At 40.0% G+C, this 17,354-nt stretch overlaps 2 protein-coding genes across 8 annotated transcripts; one reads left to right on the top strand and one right to left on the bottom strand.

The window, feature by feature from the left end:
- Positions 1–644: 644 nt before the first annotated feature.
- Positions 645–6,523, bottom strand: THAP5 (THAP domain containing 5). Of its 3 annotated transcripts, none has more exons than XM_038154539.1 (3): positions 6,360–6,523; positions 2,697–2,886; positions 645–2,060 (listed from the first exon to the last, which is right to left on the bottom strand). In XM_038154539.1, the coding sequence occupies exons 1-3, from the start codon at positions 6,440–6,442 to the stop codon at positions 1,122–1,124; spliced, it is 1,212 nt and encodes a 403-aa protein (XP_038010467.1). In that variant the 5' UTR covers positions 6,443–6,523; the 3' UTR covers positions 645–1,121. The 3 variants fall into 3 exon arrangements, with proteins under 3 accessions (XP_038010467.1, XP_038010468.1, XP_038010469.1); XM_038154540.1 differs by having other exon boundaries at positions 6,194–6,501; XM_038154541.1 differs by lacking the exon at positions 6,360–6,523 and adding an exon at positions 5,513–5,647.
- DNAJB9 (DnaJ heat shock protein family (Hsp40) member B9) lies at positions 5,662–14,983 on the top strand. Of its 5 annotated transcripts, none has more exons than XM_038154546.1 (3): positions 5,662–5,797; positions 10,465–10,692; positions 12,459–14,983. In XM_038154546.1, the coding sequence occupies exons 2-3, from the start codon at positions 10,476–10,478 to the stop codon at positions 12,887–12,889; spliced, it is 648 nt and encodes a 215-aa protein (XP_038010474.1). In that variant the 5' UTR covers positions 5,662–5,797; positions 10,465–10,475; the 3' UTR covers positions 12,890–14,983. The 5 variants fall into 5 exon arrangements, with proteins under 5 accessions (XP_038010474.1, XP_038010471.1, XP_038010470.1 ...); XM_038154543.1 differs by lacking the exon at positions 5,662–5,797 and adding an exon at positions 6,669–6,792; XM_038154542.1 differs by lacking the exon at positions 5,662–5,797 and adding an exon at positions 6,679–6,759.
- The last annotated feature ends 2,371 nt before the right edge of the window (positions 14,984–17,354 follow it).

Genomic DNA, 17,354 nt, shown 5'->3' with positions numbered 1-17,354 from the left:
TTTGTGGTGGTGGAGATGACACCATTTTGAATAAAGAAAACCACATCCTCAAGCAATCTAATGGTTGTAGAATATAATACACTAGATTTCAGCTGGAAGGGCTGTAACAGGGATCACCTAGCGTAACTATGATGCCAAGTCAGGAACCAGATAATCTAGGACTTCTGCACTGTACCAGAGCATACGGCAAGGCACACTGACAGAATAAGCAGAAAGTGTTTAAGCAAATTAATTTTCCTTGAAATGAATTATAGTATCTGTCTACTATAGTGATAAGCCATGCACTAGAAAAAGTTAATGAAATCAGGAAAAGGGAGTAAATTTCTTGTTTTGTAATTCTGTTTCTTGCAAAGTAAAATTCTGCCACTTTCACGAGCAAGCTGCTCTGCAGAACATTGTTTCATTCAGTGCATTATTAAGGGTATACGCATTATCCAGCTGTAGGCTGTAACAGGATCAATGTAGACAGCATTCACTAAATAGAGCTTTCCCTTTTACTAACTAGCAAATACATCTGTGATTAAGATTGCTTTCCACTTGAGCTGAATCATAACAAAAGAAATTAAAAAGGAGATGGGCCTGTCCACTGGAACCATATTCTTATGAGAACTGCTGTTTCTAGAAACACATGAAAGAAAACAACCTTCATGCAGAAACAATTTTAATAAGATCAAAGCGTACAAAAAACTAGCAGAACAAATGTTAGATGAACAGAAAACTAAAGAGCAATTTTGACCTCACTGGACAATGCATACATGTACATTTATAATTGTTCATCCCATATGCTTATTCTGTGCATTCTACTGCTGTCCCCAATGCAGGCATTGCATGTTTCAGAGAAGCCTGCAGCTAAGAAAGGGTTAAATTATCTTTTACTGACTTGATTCACACATTTAAGAAAACTTCACCCAGTTCAGGGTTTTTTAAAATTTTACTGGCCAGTCATGTTTTACAGACAACATTCTACCACTTAACTTTGTTTGATGTTACATTTTAAAGAATGCTATTCACATGATTTTCATTAGATGTTTAAAACACCACAACTGGAAAAAAAGTTAATTTGTCCAAAAGTACAGTCAAAGAGGTTAAAAAGATATTTGACAACCATCAGCTGAAAGCCTTTACTGTATCATAGTCACTTCAAGTGTTGTAAAGTAGTTTTCTACCAACTTAACCTTTTCTTCAGAAAGCAGGTTTTCTTGCTTCAATTGTCTAATAAGAGCTTCCAAGGACCTGAGTCTCCCCAAAGTTTTTACCTCTTGCATTTCAAGTAAAGTTATCTTAGAGTGGAGTTTTGAAATTTTTTGCCAAAGGTGATCTCTGTCTATGTCTTGTCTGCAGTATGAATGCTCAGTCTGCAGTATTTCATTTCCATCATATTCAATCACTTCTGTCTCCTCTGTGTCAATAAACTCTTCCTTAACAGGCAGAAAAGAAGTATTTACTCTTTCAGGCTCTTCTGGACTCTTAGCTGGCATAATAATAGCAATGACAGACTCTTCACTTCCACTGAACTGTTCAATAGTTTGTGTGACTGTACTCAGTAAAACTGCATCTTCACTCGTCTGCACTTCACCAGGACAGACCACGTGAGGGACAGAATTTTCAACTGCATAGCCAGTAACCGACCCTAAAGCACTGTTCAGTTTCAGAGATGAATTCAGATAGTCAGGGTCTGTAAATTGCAGGACTGTAGCTGTACAACCTCCTGAATCCTCTACAGGAGTATGAACATGGGTAGCCTCCATGCTCTGGACTGCTGCTGTCATTAGAACAGGATTATGCTGATGTACGTGCTGCCCAGATGAACCATCAAGAGTGACACTGTCTGCCTGAAAGCCACCTTCATGTGGAAGCTGCAGGTTTTGAATTTGTAAAGGTTCACTCAGTGCACCTGAGCAAACCACTTCTGCCTTTTCCTCTACATTATGTGCAATTACAGAACTTTTCTTTGGTGTACAAGCTTCAAGTGGTAGAGACACTTTCTCTGACACAACATGTGTTTCTTCCTGATCTTTTTTCTGTACCTGCTGTGAACTGTTCTGTGAAGAATCTTTTTCCTGGAGGAAAAAAAAGAAAAAAAAAGAAAATCACCACCTTGTAAGAAGAAAATCACTCAGCATTAAAAAATTAGGCAGATCTCATTTCATAGCATGGTATTGCAAAAGGACTAACTTAGATGAGCACTGTTTAAAAATTACATCAGAGGCCCAAGAATTCACGTAAGCATCTTCCACAACTTTACTTCAGGTCCTACACTTAAAAATACTACTTTAAAGCTCCAAAGGCGATAATAGTGATTAGGATTTTAGTTTGGTTTTTGCTTTTTTTCTTACTATGGTTTGGGTTTTTTAATTTGATTTATTATGGGTTTTTTTTCAAACTCTAGGGAATTTGGACTGCTTTACACAAGATACAGCAATTATTCTCATAAGAAATTTAACATTCTCTATAGTAAATGCTTCTGTAATCTGCAGTTTAAAAAAGATATTGAGCCTCCAATTAAACTAGGGGAAGTTGTTCTTCCTTTACATTACGGAATCACATACCTGTTTTGTGTCAGTCCTGCTGACAAATGGACAGGAATTCTATTTTTTAAATAAAATATGATTATTGGACAGATTAGAAAATCTGTATGACATCAACAGTTGGTTAGCTTCATACTACAAAACAAAAAAAGGCTAGCAATAGATTACCTCATCATCTGGGGAAGAGAAAATAGTTGGCACAGCGGTGTTTTTCAGGTAGCGGATCCCCCAGCGCACGTCCAGGGAATCGGGGGTGAAATGATCACTGCAGAGCAGCTGGTGCTTGCTTGGAGTCCATGAGCTTCGCTTCATGTTCTGCAACCACTTCTCAAGCCTCTCTTTATCATGGAGTGGGAATCTTTTTAGAGCAGTTGAAAAGGCAAACAAGAAAATATACAAAACCCCCCATTATTGTTGTCTTTCTTTGTCTTAAATAAGAACATCTCATTGTTACTTAGAAGGTAGCTTTCCTTTACAAAATATTAAAATAACATTTTTTCAAAAAATTTAACTATTAAATGCTAATCTGGATGCCATGTACACGTTAATCCAATCACTATATACATTATTTCTAGTTTTATTTGCTCTGGAGTTCAGAAGCAGAATTTCTGATTTCTACTAGCCAAGAGTTTCAGAATCCATGGCCAAGATGTTTTGAAAGTTTGATCCTACAACACTTGCTCAGAAAGCAGTTCTGAGATGAAATACTGAGACATAATTTAAAGAAAGTTAAGACTGGTCCTCATTTTATTAATAGTATTTCTCGGGCTTATTTGTCTTTCTAGACACAACTAGTATTTTCTGTTTAACATAGTACCTCCTAATACATGCCCCTCTTTGGATTATCAGATAATTTGGCAATGTTTTAGGTTTTAAATTTTGTTCAAAAAGTAAATGCATGCAGATGCAAAGCATTTCTATATTTTGTGTTTCAGCAATTAAACTTTCTCACAGCGATAGGAGGCCATGTCATATTTTGTAATTTAGAATTAACTTTTCAATCATCTAACCTACCTGAAAAGGCAAATGATGAGTATACACCCTCATAGAAAAAAATAAAACTTTAAGAATACATGCAAATGGTCAGACATGAGAAAGAGAACTAAATGAAAAAAAGTGTGTGACGATATGTAATTTACTTAATGGCAGGCAACACACAAATGAAAGGGAAATCAAAGGCTTACTATGATGCATGCATAGTCAAGAAGTGATGGTAACAGGAACATGAACATTCAGACCACTCTTGTCTGTCACCTCTTCTCAGTCAGGTATCAGGGTATTTGAAAAGTACTTCTACGTTTCCCTGGTGCATATCCATTTTACTTTAACTCTAGCATATAACCACATATAACACATAAACCATAAGCTGAATTCTGAGCACTGTTCAGTGACTACTGCTCTGAAGACAATATTCCTGAGATTCACAAGCAACAATAATTACAAAGGAAAAATCTCTGCTTTTGTGGTCCCACCCTCAAATCCCTGAAGCTGCAGGTTTCCTCCAAAAGCCACACACAGCAGCAGACTCTTACACAGGCCCTGTGTTCCAAAACTGCAGACTCAGGTGATTTTGAGAGAAAGAGTGCTGAAATTCACCACATAAAGGTGCATGTCTTTACCCCTTCCCCAATCTTTCGAATTTGTTGCCATGTAAGTCTTCAAATTACCAAGGAAACAGAGCAGGCGTTTGATGCATCCAGCTCTGTGTATCTGCAGGAATGCAAGGAATAATGCAAGGAATAATGCAAGGAATAATGCAAAGAACAAGAACACAGTAACCTCTGAAGGACAAGTCAGAGGTTCAGGCTTTTCAAGTCCTGTCTGCTTGGATCACGTACACCCAGTGGCAGCATTGCATGTGTGACAAAGCATGCTCCTTGGTGACACAGCTTAGCCTGGCTAAGTTACTACAGAGGGCCAAAAGAGTCTCTCAGGAAGACGATGGCTTCCTTTCATTGAAGGTCGTGTCACGACTCACACCCTCTCCAAGAAGACCTCCAGAACACTTGCTCCCACTGCTGTTACCCTCACAACACAGGACCCACTGCTCTACCCAGACTCAACCAGCTTCAGATGGAAAACAAAATAATCTGTAGCAAGAGAAGGGTTTGATAGTGAAAGTTATTATTTTAGCTTAAAGGCAACTTTGCTAACCTGCTCATGCTTCAACAACTCCTCACTAATCAACAGAATCTGTTCTCTAGCATAAACAAGACACAAAGAAAAAGGGAAATGGAAAAAGGAAGTGGACAGAATTTATTTAGCAGCTGCCATCACTACACAAGTCAAAGAAGTGAAGAAATAAAGCAAGGAAGAGTAGTTAGGCAAGTTGAAATTAGGTGACAAAAGGTTTGGAAGAGGCTCAGACCCCAAGCACAGAGCAGCAGAGGACTTCTTCGGTGGTGGTAAGAGGCAAGGGAATAAAACTTGCAATTCATGTCAGGTGTAGTCACTAATAGAAGGCAAGAGAAATCTATAAATCAAATCTCAGCACCCCTTCTACAGAACATGAAACTCAGAATGGAGCACAACTCAAAGGCTAGATAAACCAGCTAAGTTCTGGCAATCATCTCCATACTGATACCATAGATTTGAATATAGACATGTCTCAGTGCTCAAACTTGTTTTGATTATCCATATGAAACTCACACTCTCTAAACATAAGAGAAAAGAAATTATTTTCCTTATTGTTTTATGATGCATTCCATGTTAGAAATGTGCCAGGGAAATAAGCTTTCCTTCAATCTAAAATAAAATTTCTTTCAAAATAGTCTTCCTGTAGGTCTTCTTACACAGCCTTCCTGATCTTGGAATAACTATGACTAATCAGAAATGGAAAGGAAACCTAATTTGAGGTATAAATTTTACCAAAACAGATTTTGAGGCTAATTGTGAAATTTATTTTTCAAATTATTCTTAAGTTGCTTCTGTTGACAAACGGTTTCATACTTTTATTCTACACAAATACATCCATATTTAGCTACCTGCACTGTGCTTCTCTCAGGATTGTGAAATACTGTTTCTAACTCACCATCCTGGAAGCAACAGACACGTAACCACAGCAGGGCAGAGGTGACTGCAGGCCTGGAATGGGGACTGGTCCAGCAGAGTCCGGACAGCACCGTGCAGCCACCACAAACTGCTGTTTGGAACCAAGCAGCCCAGTTCCAGCTAACTCAGCTGGAACTGAGTTACTTCTAACTGTAGGAGAAGTTCCAGCTAACTCAGCTGCTCCCAAACAACCAGCAATGCCTCTGTTCACAGCGCAGGTAAGGTAATAATGCTAGTGGCAAAGTTTAATTTTAAGGAATCATTTTAAGTTTACTTGCTTACCCTTCCGGGCCCTTCCTCTGGCATGTAAACCATCACACAGGATATTTCACTATTAAACCAAACCCTCCCCTACTGCCAGCCCTGCTGGAACATTGCTTCCACAGAGGCAGCAGCAAAACAGAGTCAGAAGTAATTTTATTTTATTTTGTTAGTCGAATTTTATTTTTTAGTCGAATCTCCTTGTTCTTCACTTCAGGGACCCTCTGCACCTATTCCAGAGTCCTTAGCCGCCGCCGTGTCATCGCCCCCTCCCAAAAGTTCCGTCCGTCCCATGCGAGGGACGGTGTGTGCTATTAAACCTTAGCTGTCCGCTCTTTATTCCCCACACTTTCCTTTCGTTTCCCTGCAACCTCCCGGGAGCAGGCGGGGTTCCAAGGCGGCCACCAGCAAGGTGGTGCACCCGTGGCGCTGAGTCTTTCGGCCATTCCGCGGAGGGGCTCACTACTACCCGCAGGGCCACCGCTCGCCCAGACCCTGCCCCGCTCCGCGGCCACTCACGGGTAGAAGCTGAGCTTGCGCTGGTCCTTGGCGCTGCGGCCGCCGCGGTTCTTGCAGCGGGTGGCAGCGCAGTACCGCGGCATGGCGGCCACCGCGGCCCGGCTGGGCTTGGCCGAGCCGGGCTTGGCTGGGCTGGGCTGAGCTGAGCTGAGCTGGGCCGGCCGGGCCGGGCCAGGGGCGGCCCCGCCTCCTCACAGCGCCCCCAGCGGCGGGTGGCGGCGGCGCCGAGGTTGCGACGGCCCGCGTGCACCGCGTCACGTGCGCCCGGGCGACCAATGGCGCAGCGCTTCGTGTAGGAACGGCGGGGGGCCGGACTGCGCGAGCGCCGGGCGCGGGCGGGCGGGAACGGCGGCGGCGGCGCTGAGGGGCGGCGGGCGAGCGGGGCTGGCGCTGAGGGGAGGTGAGGACGGTGGAGAAGGGTCGCGGCTGCTGGGTGAGGGCTCCGAGAAAGTGGAAGGTTGCTGAAGTGGGGGGAGTGAAGGCGAACGCGGAGGGGTCGGGAGGGGGGCGCTGGGAAGCTTGGGGCAGCGTGGGAAGCTAGGCGGGGGAGCGGAGAGAGGAGGCACCGAGGCTCGGCCCGGAGCGTTTATCTGGGATTTGGGCGTCTCTGGGCCGCGCTGCGGTGGTGTTTGCCAGCCTGGCTGCATTGGAGGTGGGACAGCGTCGCTGGATGTGGCTGTTAGCGGCTGCCCAGCTCCGGCCTGGCCCCGCCCGATGGTGCGGTCCGGCTCCAGCCGGGTCTTCAGGGGTCTGGGTAGGCAGGGTGGTGCCAGGTTGATTCCTTCGTTTCCCTGTGCTCCAGGGCAAGATTCAGGAACCTTCTTCTGTATTTGCTTTCGAGTTAGTATAGTAGAGGCCAAGACAAGTACAAGCCCCCCCGTTTGACAGACTTGCCTGTAGCTGCTTGAGAACTGGAAGACTTGCTTACTCATCAGATTAGTCGTGGTAGTAGAAGACCTCGGGAACTTTATTACTATTAGTAAATTGCTTGCAGAAATAATTACAGGACGTGAGCATTCCACAGGTTAGTGTATAGCAATTCTGTAATGCAAGCAGTAGCAGAACACTAGTGATGCTCTGTGTTCTCTGAGTACGTGAGACTTTGCATATAGGCATTTATCGAGGGTTTGTCTCAATTACTTTCAAAGAAGGATGGAATAGGGTATTTGTGTTGCAAGATGAAGTAGTTTCCTCTCTTCTAAATCTGACAGATTTTATTCTAGGTACATCATCCTCAAACATTGCTTCATTGTGCAGCTGTTGATAAATGTTGATAAACTAATGAAGAACTGATTGTTATTACCTCTGCAGTACTTTGGATAAACATTAGACTGTGCACTTCTTATTCAAAGGTGAATAGTAGTTGAGATCTGTACCTGCTCACCCAACAGAATTAAACAGCTATTGTGTGGCAAAAGGTCTCTTACTTCATCGACAGATGTACCTAAATTAAGTACATAGATAATTATTAGAAGAGCTCATTGTTGCATGACCTAATGTGTACAGAATTTATTGAATTCTGGAATGTGTTTAAGTAGCTGCAGTGTATGACCTGGAAAGTGCAACTTACATGTCCCTTTCTGATTGAGAAAGAGGGTGAAGAGACATAAGCAAAAAAAGTATTTAGGAGACCTTATTTTGAAAAGGATTGTAAAAACAGTTTAGAATGGCAGGGCTGAAGTAGCTGGCAGTAGCAACACTTAAGATACTGACAGCATATGAAATAGGTGTTTTCTAAAAAGTAAATTGAATAATTGACAGTATCTAAATGTAAGACTTGCTCTCTCTGATAACCCTGTGAAGTTTAAAATGCTGCTTATACTGGAGTTTTATTTGTATTTGGTTTTTATTTACATCTTATTCTTAAATTTGAGTTTGGTTGAGTTGTTCAAGGGCAGCATTAAATCTGTGTTTGGTAGTTTAAAAAATTGTGAAACTTAAGTCCCCTTTTTACTATGCTTTAGAAATCAAACATAGCAAAGAACTTCATTACAGAGCTCCTAATGTAAAGAACTGTAGAAAAAGAAAAGTTCAGGTGTACTTTTTTATCAGAAATAATACAAGTTGAGTTGGTTGGCCAGAGCAGAAAACCTGAAGGACTAACCTGATGATCTCCAGCTGTCATGAGTTATGGAAGAGGGGTTTGCTCTTGATGGAGGATATGAATGTTCCTTTTAGCTCTTCTCGCTCTTCTCGGTGTTCAGCAGTAGAAGCAGGATGGTTGGCCTTCCAAGAGTGCAGCAGGTGATTGTGCAAGCGTGATGCAGCTGTGGGTTAATGAAGTCAATTAAAACGATCCCATATGTGAGATGAATGCATAAGTCTGCAGCTATAAAGCACAAACAGGAAGAAAGGCCCAAAAGCATGGAAGGATGTACAAGTGTGTAGTTCTTAGTGCCCAAGTCGTAATATTTCACGTTAGTGAAGTGGTGAGAGAAGATATGTGGGAAAACTTGGTACTAAAAATATGTCTGATAATTGTGCATGGAGAATACTGGAAAGAACTGTCCATTTGGTATCTAAGTACACTGATCAAAATACAATTTGTTTCAACTGCTGCCCCTTAACACTTGATATCATGCAGGCTGCTGGCCAAATGAATGCTTAGGAGGGCATGGGTAGATTAATCTTGCAGGCCTCTTGCTCTTGTCTCACAGCATTCATTTTAGCCCCTGACTTGCTTATTAGAAATGGTATTCTTTTTTCCATTTTTGGTTCTTGCTTTTTAATTTTGTTTACAGGGAATTGACTTTCCGGTAAATGTTTAATTTTCCTATGTGTCTGGTATTCAAAGGTTTTGAATTCTGCGTGACAAATATTGGGTCCCATGCTGGCTAGCGAAAGTGTTCTGACTTAAATGGTGCTCAGACTGTAAGTTTGTTTATTCAGCTTTCAGGAAAGTAACACCAATTGTCTCTGAGTTGTTCTTATATTACATTTAATCAGTGTAATCTCTGGGGGGGGACATGTTACATTTGGAATGTTCAGGGTTGTCTCGTACATTCTTCTGGTCAGGTGTCAGCCAGCATTCTGTCTTTGAACATTTGCCTTTCTGCACTCTGTGTTTTAAATATAATATGCGCAGGCATATTATCTGTTTCTCACCTTCTAGTAGGAACACCTCACTCTGTCCTTCATGAAAATCATGGGACATCACGTGGCTATGTAGAACTGTTTCTTTAAGTAATTATATATGCCACAATTTCCCCCTAAGTTCTCATATATTTGTTTTGAAATACATTTTTTGACAGAAGGGTTGTTGAAAAAAAATTACAGCTTTTAATTATTGTTGAAACTACTTGTCTTGTATAAAAGATATTTTTTTGCCTTCAGTTCTGACACTGAGGGTTTCATATGTAAACCTTTCTATGCAGTAGTATTTATCAGATGAATTCTTTGATATCAAAGATATGGCATGTGTTTTCCTTTATAAAGCAATTTGATATGCAGATAGGCTAAGCCTATTGTTAAATAGAGGAAAGTGTGCTTTACTTGGCTGAGCTCTGGCAGTGAATGATCTGCTCTTTATCATGTTCACCTTAGGTGGGTTGAACAAACTGAAGCTGAGCATGAGTGTCTAATAGTCTTGTCTTCCTGCACCTCACAGTCATCTCTAGGCCAGTTGTGTTTTCATGCTCCTGTTGTTGCAGCAGCTAATCAGTGACTTGGTCTTCTTCTAGTAGGGTCAGTTTTTGCAGCCTGTGCTGAATTTAGAGCAACTCTGTTTGGGGTCCTAGAACTCAAGATTAATGTAAAGCTAGTTCAGGTATGGCAGTGTGAAATGTTAGATGCAATGAAATGTGCTGTGTATTTACTTCTGTAACTTCATAATGCAATGATCAATTAAGTGTAAAACAAAGAAAAACAGTAAAGTGGTGTTTATGCATATGAAATGTCACTTTGCAGTATTTTCACTCAGGTATTCTGTGAATATGAAAACGGCGTAATGGAGTTTGACAGGTGTAAAACAGTGTAACAGTGTGCTTACAAGTCTGTCATTGACTCCTGTAACATGCTGCTCTTCCTCTGCCAGCCTACAGCTGTAACTAACTTGTTGTGGAATATAAAACAACTTGTTCTTCAAGTATATTTCCTTTTTTTTTAGGAACTGGAGAAATGGCCACTACGCAATCTGTCTTCACATTTGCTCTCTGCATTTTAATGATAACGGAATTAATACTGGCTACAGAGAGTTATTATGATATCTTAGGAGTTCCAAAAAATGCATCTGACCGCCAGATTAAGAAGGCATTTCACAAGCTGGCTATGAAATACCACCCAGACAAAAATAAGAGTCCTGGAGCAGAAGCAAAATTTAGAGAAATTGCTGAAGGTAATATACACTATCTGTGGTCGTAATTTGATACATGTCTTACATCTGTAACCTAAGTGCATTTTGTTTTTACTGAATAAGAGGTATAAAGGGGTTTCTTTTCTGAATTCCACTGAAGTGCTGTCAGATATCAAGCATCAAAATCTGAGTTGTTTCTGTGTTCTTGCACATGGGAAGGCCTTTTATACAGTTCATGTGTTTCTGCTTATTAGGCTTTTGGCGTATTCTTCTTCTTCTCGCAAAAAATACTTGGTAGAAGGACAGCTTTAGCCCTAGGAGGTTCATTTTTGCTTTTTGATCTGTTTCATAAGATCTGGCTCAGGATTACTACCAGGGCTTCAGGAGGGCCTAACAGCAACCTTGCAGTAACTATGGGGAGATTATTAGACAGCACACAGCAGGGTGCTTCAGTGGGTCATGGTGGAAATACAGTAGACAGCAGGTGCAAGAGGTTCAAATGGTTATAGGAAAAAACTTTTTCACCTTGAGAATAATGGTTGGATTTGAGGATCTCAGAGTTCTTTTCCAGTCTTAACAATTCTGTGATTCCGTTCTACAGGCCAGTGTTAGAACAGATTACCTAGAGAGGTTGTGCAGTCTGCAACCTTAGACACGTTTCAGGAATGACTGGGTGAAGTGCTGACTAACCTAGTCTGATCTCATAACTGATCCTACTTTGAGCAGGTTAGAGCAGAGACTGAGGTCATGTCTAACTTGAGCTATCTGTGATCCTACAAATACAACAATTATAAATATTGTGTGATAAAAGTGGATAATCAAGAACAGAAAGACTTTCTGAAAAATAAGGTATACCCACTTCTATTCCCTGTAGACTCAGGTATAACATCCATCTATTTGTGTAGTTCTCTTAACTAAGCTAAAAGGGATTTCTGGCTTTTGCCTTCTTGTCTGCAGAAGAGTTATTTTGAAAGAAAGTAGTTAGTAACATAATGGAAAGGGAGTGACAGCCTCTGTAGATACTTACTGCAGTTGTTAGCCACCTACTACAGGAGGAAGTAGGAACTCTTAAATGTTGAATTATATAGAATAATTGCAAGTCTTTGACAGGCAAGAAAATGAGTTTTTAAAATATTTAGTTATCAGAATGGGTGTATTTTCTATCAGAGTTTCTGCCTTGGAATACCAGTAGCTGTAGTTCTAAACCAAAGGTTGGAGGGAAATCTAATTTCATTTTGAGTACATCCAGTCACAAAATCTAGGTTTATTGCTGAACTTGTGAAAAATGGAGAATTGGCACAAGCTGAAATTAGTTTTCCTTATCTCCTCAGTGTTTATGTTGTTGCTTGTAACCCGTGTAGCTAGAACTTGCTGGGTGACAAGTAGCTTTGCAGATGTTGCCCTGTGTTTGTGTGATAGGAGTGCAGCAGATGCTTAGAGCTCCTAACTCATCCTTCTTCCTTCAGGCTTTCTGATCACCAGCTCTCATTGTTATTTTGTTTCAAATCTTCATGCTAATATTTGTTGGTAGTTAAACTGTGTTGTATTATGTGTAACCTGTCCTCCTAATATAGCTGTGTTTGTTATTGGAAGTAACTGTTTTGATGCAGTTTATTTTGGTTTGGAGAAAGGTAGATAAATGTAGATGTAGCTCTTGATTGGGATTGAACATTGAAAGTCTTGTTTGAAATTTCTTCAGTTCAGGAAGAGTGGGAGAGAAAGCTGCTGTTCTTTGTGTTTGGTTTTCTTTTTTTTCTGGTTTTTTGAATGGAAATGAACTGTAACTTTTTTTTTTTAAACATAAATAGCATATGAAACATTGTCAGATGAGAATAAACGAAGAGAATATGATCAGCTTGGCCGTCACGGAGGAAGAGGAAGTAATGGAAGTCCATTCCATCAGTCATTCAATTTCAACTTTGACGATCTCTTCAAAGACTTTGACCTGTTTAGTCAAAACTCGCGGTCAAAAAAGCACTTTGAAAATCACTTCCGAAGTCATCGGGAGGCTCATAACCGGCAAAGACGCTCTTTCCAAGAGTTTTCTTTTGGAGGTGGACTGTTTGATGATGTGTTTGAAAATATGGAAAAGATGTTTTCGTTCAGTGACTTTGAAAATGCACACAGACACGCGGTGCGAACTGATGCCAGGTTTCATGGATCCAGCAAGCACTGCAGGACTGTCACTCAGAGACGAGGAAACATGGTTACCACATACACCGACTGTTCTGGACAATAATGTTTCCTTTCTTCTAAACTTTTCTTCTTTACTCAACATCTTCATAATCTTTCTTGGTTTTGTGCTAACATGGAAGAAATTCTCTGAACTGTATTTTCTAAAAAACACTTAAACTACTATAAAGAAGTTGTAGACGAAATTAATCTTCAGAATAGAAACAACATGCTGTTGGGAAGTAAATGTGTCAACAACTACTTAGAATGGGAGAGAAATAATCTCGTGTGACAGAAAAAAATATATATATTTCAGTTTAGTAAACACTTTCCTTAAATTTGAACACAAGATATATATTTTTCATTTCAGAAATGTAATATAATTTTTCTCATGTAAGCCAGTTCAGGACTGATTGAATTACTGGTGTGTGGATTGAAGCAGAGGAGATACTTTAATTTTGGTGTGCTGCTTTTTTTTTAATCATTTCTTTCCAAGTTTGCACTTGCAGTTTTTACCTGATAGAGATTTACTGTGCAAATTACGTAATTTACACAAAATAGCAGCAGAAGTGTAACTTCCCTGAGTCTTTGTTACTCTCTCTAGCATTGCAAAAGTATTAGTAAAACCCTTAACTTTTTGAAGTTGGAAAATAGCAAGGGAATATGTGAAGGCTGTGAGTGATGTAGGAATTAGTTTAATTTTTGAATTGGCCTGAAAGGATTTTATAATTTGAATAGCCCTTGACTTCTTTAGGGGGGACATTGGGATATTCATGTATGTACGTTTGTGTGCACACAAAGTTTTTGTTTTGGTTTTTTCTTCCCCTCCTTCCACAGTACAAATATCTCTCTGACAAGATTTGGAAGGGCACACCCAAAGCACTCTTGTTTTATACTTACTGTATTACCATGTGTGCAATGTACTTTTTGTAACTCACTTTATTGAACTGAAATGTCCCTCTGAGATCTTAGGAACTTCAATAAGATAAGCTTGTCTACAGATTCGTGGTGTTCCTGAAAGGGCCTTAGGAAAAGCTACAGCATTTAGATTGACAGATTTATTACCTGTCAGCAGGAATTTTTCAGTGTTGTGATTTGAGAGGTAAATTCTTAGCTTAACCACAGAGTAAAACTGAAAATTACAATCCTTGTGTTCATCCAATGCCTTATGGGGCTGGAAACTGCTAATAAGGACAGCATTAATGGGTATTGATTTTAGCACCATGGAAACTCACAACCGTTGTAAACTACTTAAAAATAAAAAGGAAGAAAAAAACACCAGAAAATGCTGCACAACAAAACCCCCGAATACTTTAGCTGATGTCAATCAAGAAGATCTGTCGTAGCCTAGTTTAACTAGTATCTTCTGTTTAACTAGTCTTACAGGCTCAGTGTGTTAAATTGGCTGTCCCTTTAGAAATGGGAAGTAAGAATTTACCTTTCAGGTTGATTGCATGAGCAAAATAAGCATTTTAACTAGCAGTGTTCTAAATAGGCTTTGAGTTCTTAAAATCTTTATGAAGAGGTTTAACCCTTTGCTTCTCGGATGGGTATTGAAAGCTGCCTATTTGTTAAGGATCTTCAGCCTTCCCCTCAAGAGTGTGTGCTATCGCTTGTTTTCATTGCCTAATCCTTGCAATGGATTGTTGCGCTATATTAAGTGCTTTTCCTTTTCCATGTTCTTCTTTATTTATTAATAGACTAATACCTCATATATGGTCTTTATTAAAAGCCAGTAATTTGTGCAACATTATCGGAATGTGCAATATTCTTACAGTAAGAACAGTGCTGGATTGAGTGTGTTTGTTTTTTTCACCCTTTTCTGTGTAAGTAGAGATTTTTTGTTTCTTCTGTATAAATAATATATGATTCAAGCAAAAGTTGTACTTTTCTGTAGATTTCTGCATTTATTTTCTTTAACATACTCCATTAGTCCTGTGCATGAATCAAACTATTTGCCCAATTCATATTACATGGGCATCCAAGTGAACAAATTATTAACCTGAAGTTATGAATTACTTCCTCTCGCAAAGATTAAGTATTAAACATGAGAGTATTTGTGAATGTCCTTTGGTGGGAGGCAATTCTAGAAGTGGGATGCACAGGTGAAATATTAATGCCTTTCTTAGTTGAGTGAATATTTTCTTAATTAAAAAAAAAACCAAACCAGAAATAGTAGAATGAGGAATTCATTTAGGTCCCTTCCTGAACTCTGAATTAAAGGGAATGAAAGCTAAAATGAACACTATCAATTGCAGGAAACACATTTTACCCCAAAAACTCAAGTCCTTTAAGTAACTATAAGTCCACAATCTTTCAGGCTAAACTTAAGGTGAAAGTAAGGGTCCTGGCTGCTTCTAGACTAGTTCCCCTCTAAGAATGCTCCAAACTTAGTACAAAGTGTACTTGTTCTCCTGATCTCTTTCAAGTGTAAGTAAGTATGAAACTGATAAGAAAACCAATAGTGTTGCTATTTTTATAGCTGATCCACCTTAAAAAAACTCCTGCCTAGTCTTTTTTAACTTGATTTCATATAATTTTTCTTAAGTGCTTGTCATGGGAAAATCAACAAGTGCTTTCCATTATTTCTGTGGCTTCTCCAAGTCACCTTCTGGTTGTTTTTGTTGTTGATCCAAGGTCAATTTCGCAGAAACCAGTATATGGCTGTCCATGTGGTTTTCTATGATGGGTTTGCTTTGAATAGGCCTCAGCTGGGGAAATTCAGGCAGGCTTTCCTCAGCCAAGAGTCTTCACTTTCATGGCCCTCAGAACACAAGCTTGCAAAACATGTTGTGCTTCTCACTTATTCGGAGCTCTTGCACATTCTTTCCCTATTTATAGTGTTTGCTTCATGGCAGGCTCCAGCGGAAGTCCTGGTATAACCTTATGACACCCCTGACTTCAGAGTTTCTTAAGTGCCATCTTTGAGCTCTCTTTAAATTTTATGAAAATACCCAACGAAACAAAATCAGTTTTTGTTAGATAAGGGTGAAAAATAAAATCCTGAACAATTTTTTGAAAGTAATTTATGCATATGTAACTCCAAATGATTTAGTTTTTAAAACTACCATCAAAGGGGTTTTTAATGTTTGTTTTCTTCCCATTATACTTTGGAAACACAGTATCTAGTGGAGATAAAAGTACTGTAAAGTTAATTAGAGTGCCATTACATTAAACACGTGAAAATTAATGGTGTGATGTGTCTTTTTTTCTTTTCTTTTTTTTTTTTTTTTTTGCTTCAAGATGTAGATGGGAAACCAAATTGAAGTGGTTTATGTGATGCTTGTGTTTTATGGAACATTTTGACCACTGCATTTTCCCTGAATGAGATGATGGAGTTGGCAGGGAGAAGAGAAGAGAGTGGGGCTGAAAAAAATTCGGTTAGTTTTACATGGTTTGTATTTTTTTGGAGATGTTTGGAATGGCTTGGAGTTAAGGTATTATGCCTTTAAACAAAGGAGGCAAATAAGCTTGTGCAAAAGGACTTTTTTTTTCTGAGAAGCAGGGGATGTAAGAGCTGAGAGCTTCTGCCCGGAGCTCTGCCCTGCTGAGGTGTGTGAGGGCAGTGTGGCCAGTGCTAGAGGCTTGAAGTGCCACAGGGAATCACAGGTCAGGTGCTGTTGTGCTAATTCACAAGGCTGCTTGAAAGTTCTTGTTTTCTGGGTCTAATCTTTAAAAGGTGGAGGATGTGAAAATTTTGGGATTTGGTTTGTCTCATCTGGCCATTTCTCATTAGATTCATCCTCCTTGGAACCCAAGCAAACTGTCGCCTTAATAATGCAAGCCTAGATTTTGAGGACTGAATGTGTTGGAAACAAAGTATGATCTGCATTATATTTTTATGGTGAGGAGTGTAGGGGTTTTAAAAAATTATTTGTAAGTTGAAAACTCATTAGAAGTGTTGGTTGGACTATAAGCCATGTGTGGAGTTTATCAGCTGTGCCATGCATGGGGCTCCTTTCAGGATAAAATGCTGTTCAGAGGGTTGTTTGGCTCTGGCAGCTGTTGTGGTTAAGCCTGGCTGGGCTGCCCTCGGATAGTGAGTGATTCTCACAGCCGTGCTGCTGGCTTCGGTCCTGTGGGCACCTGTTCCTTCAGGAATGGGCAGAGACCAGCTCTGTAGAGGCCACTTAGCAGTTGTGATATCCATTGACTGTCAGTCACTCCTGCTACAGGTCTGAATCAATTCTAGGCTGTGGCTGTGCTTCATCCTTGATTCCAGTTCTTTTTTTTTGAAAAGTTTTTCAAAACAAAAAGCTTTTCCAAAATGAAACAAAAAAATCAACAATAATAGAACATTACCAAAGCCCAACAAATCTGCTTTGAAGTGATGTACTCCAAAGCTTAATTTGAGGCATGTTACCTGATATGCAGTGGCGTGTGATACAACAGCACCTGTTTTACCAACTACAGTGGCACTGAAATGAACATTACTGCTTGTGCTGTTCCTGCTGAGGTTGCTGGTGCACCAAAAGATGGTGTGGAGATGCTCAGGTCCCTAAGGATGGCTTCAGGATTCTGCCACTGAGACA

The sequence above is a fragment of the Motacilla alba genome, chromosome 1A (genome assembly GCF_015832195.1).
Source record: "Motacilla alba alba isolate MOTALB_02 chromosome 1A, Motacilla_alba_V1.0_pri, whole genome shotgun sequence".
Classification (NCBI taxonomy): domain Eukaryota; kingdom Metazoa; phylum Chordata; class Aves; order Passeriformes; family Motacillidae; genus Motacilla; species Motacilla alba.
This window is presented reverse-complemented; position numbering and strand designations above follow the sequence as displayed.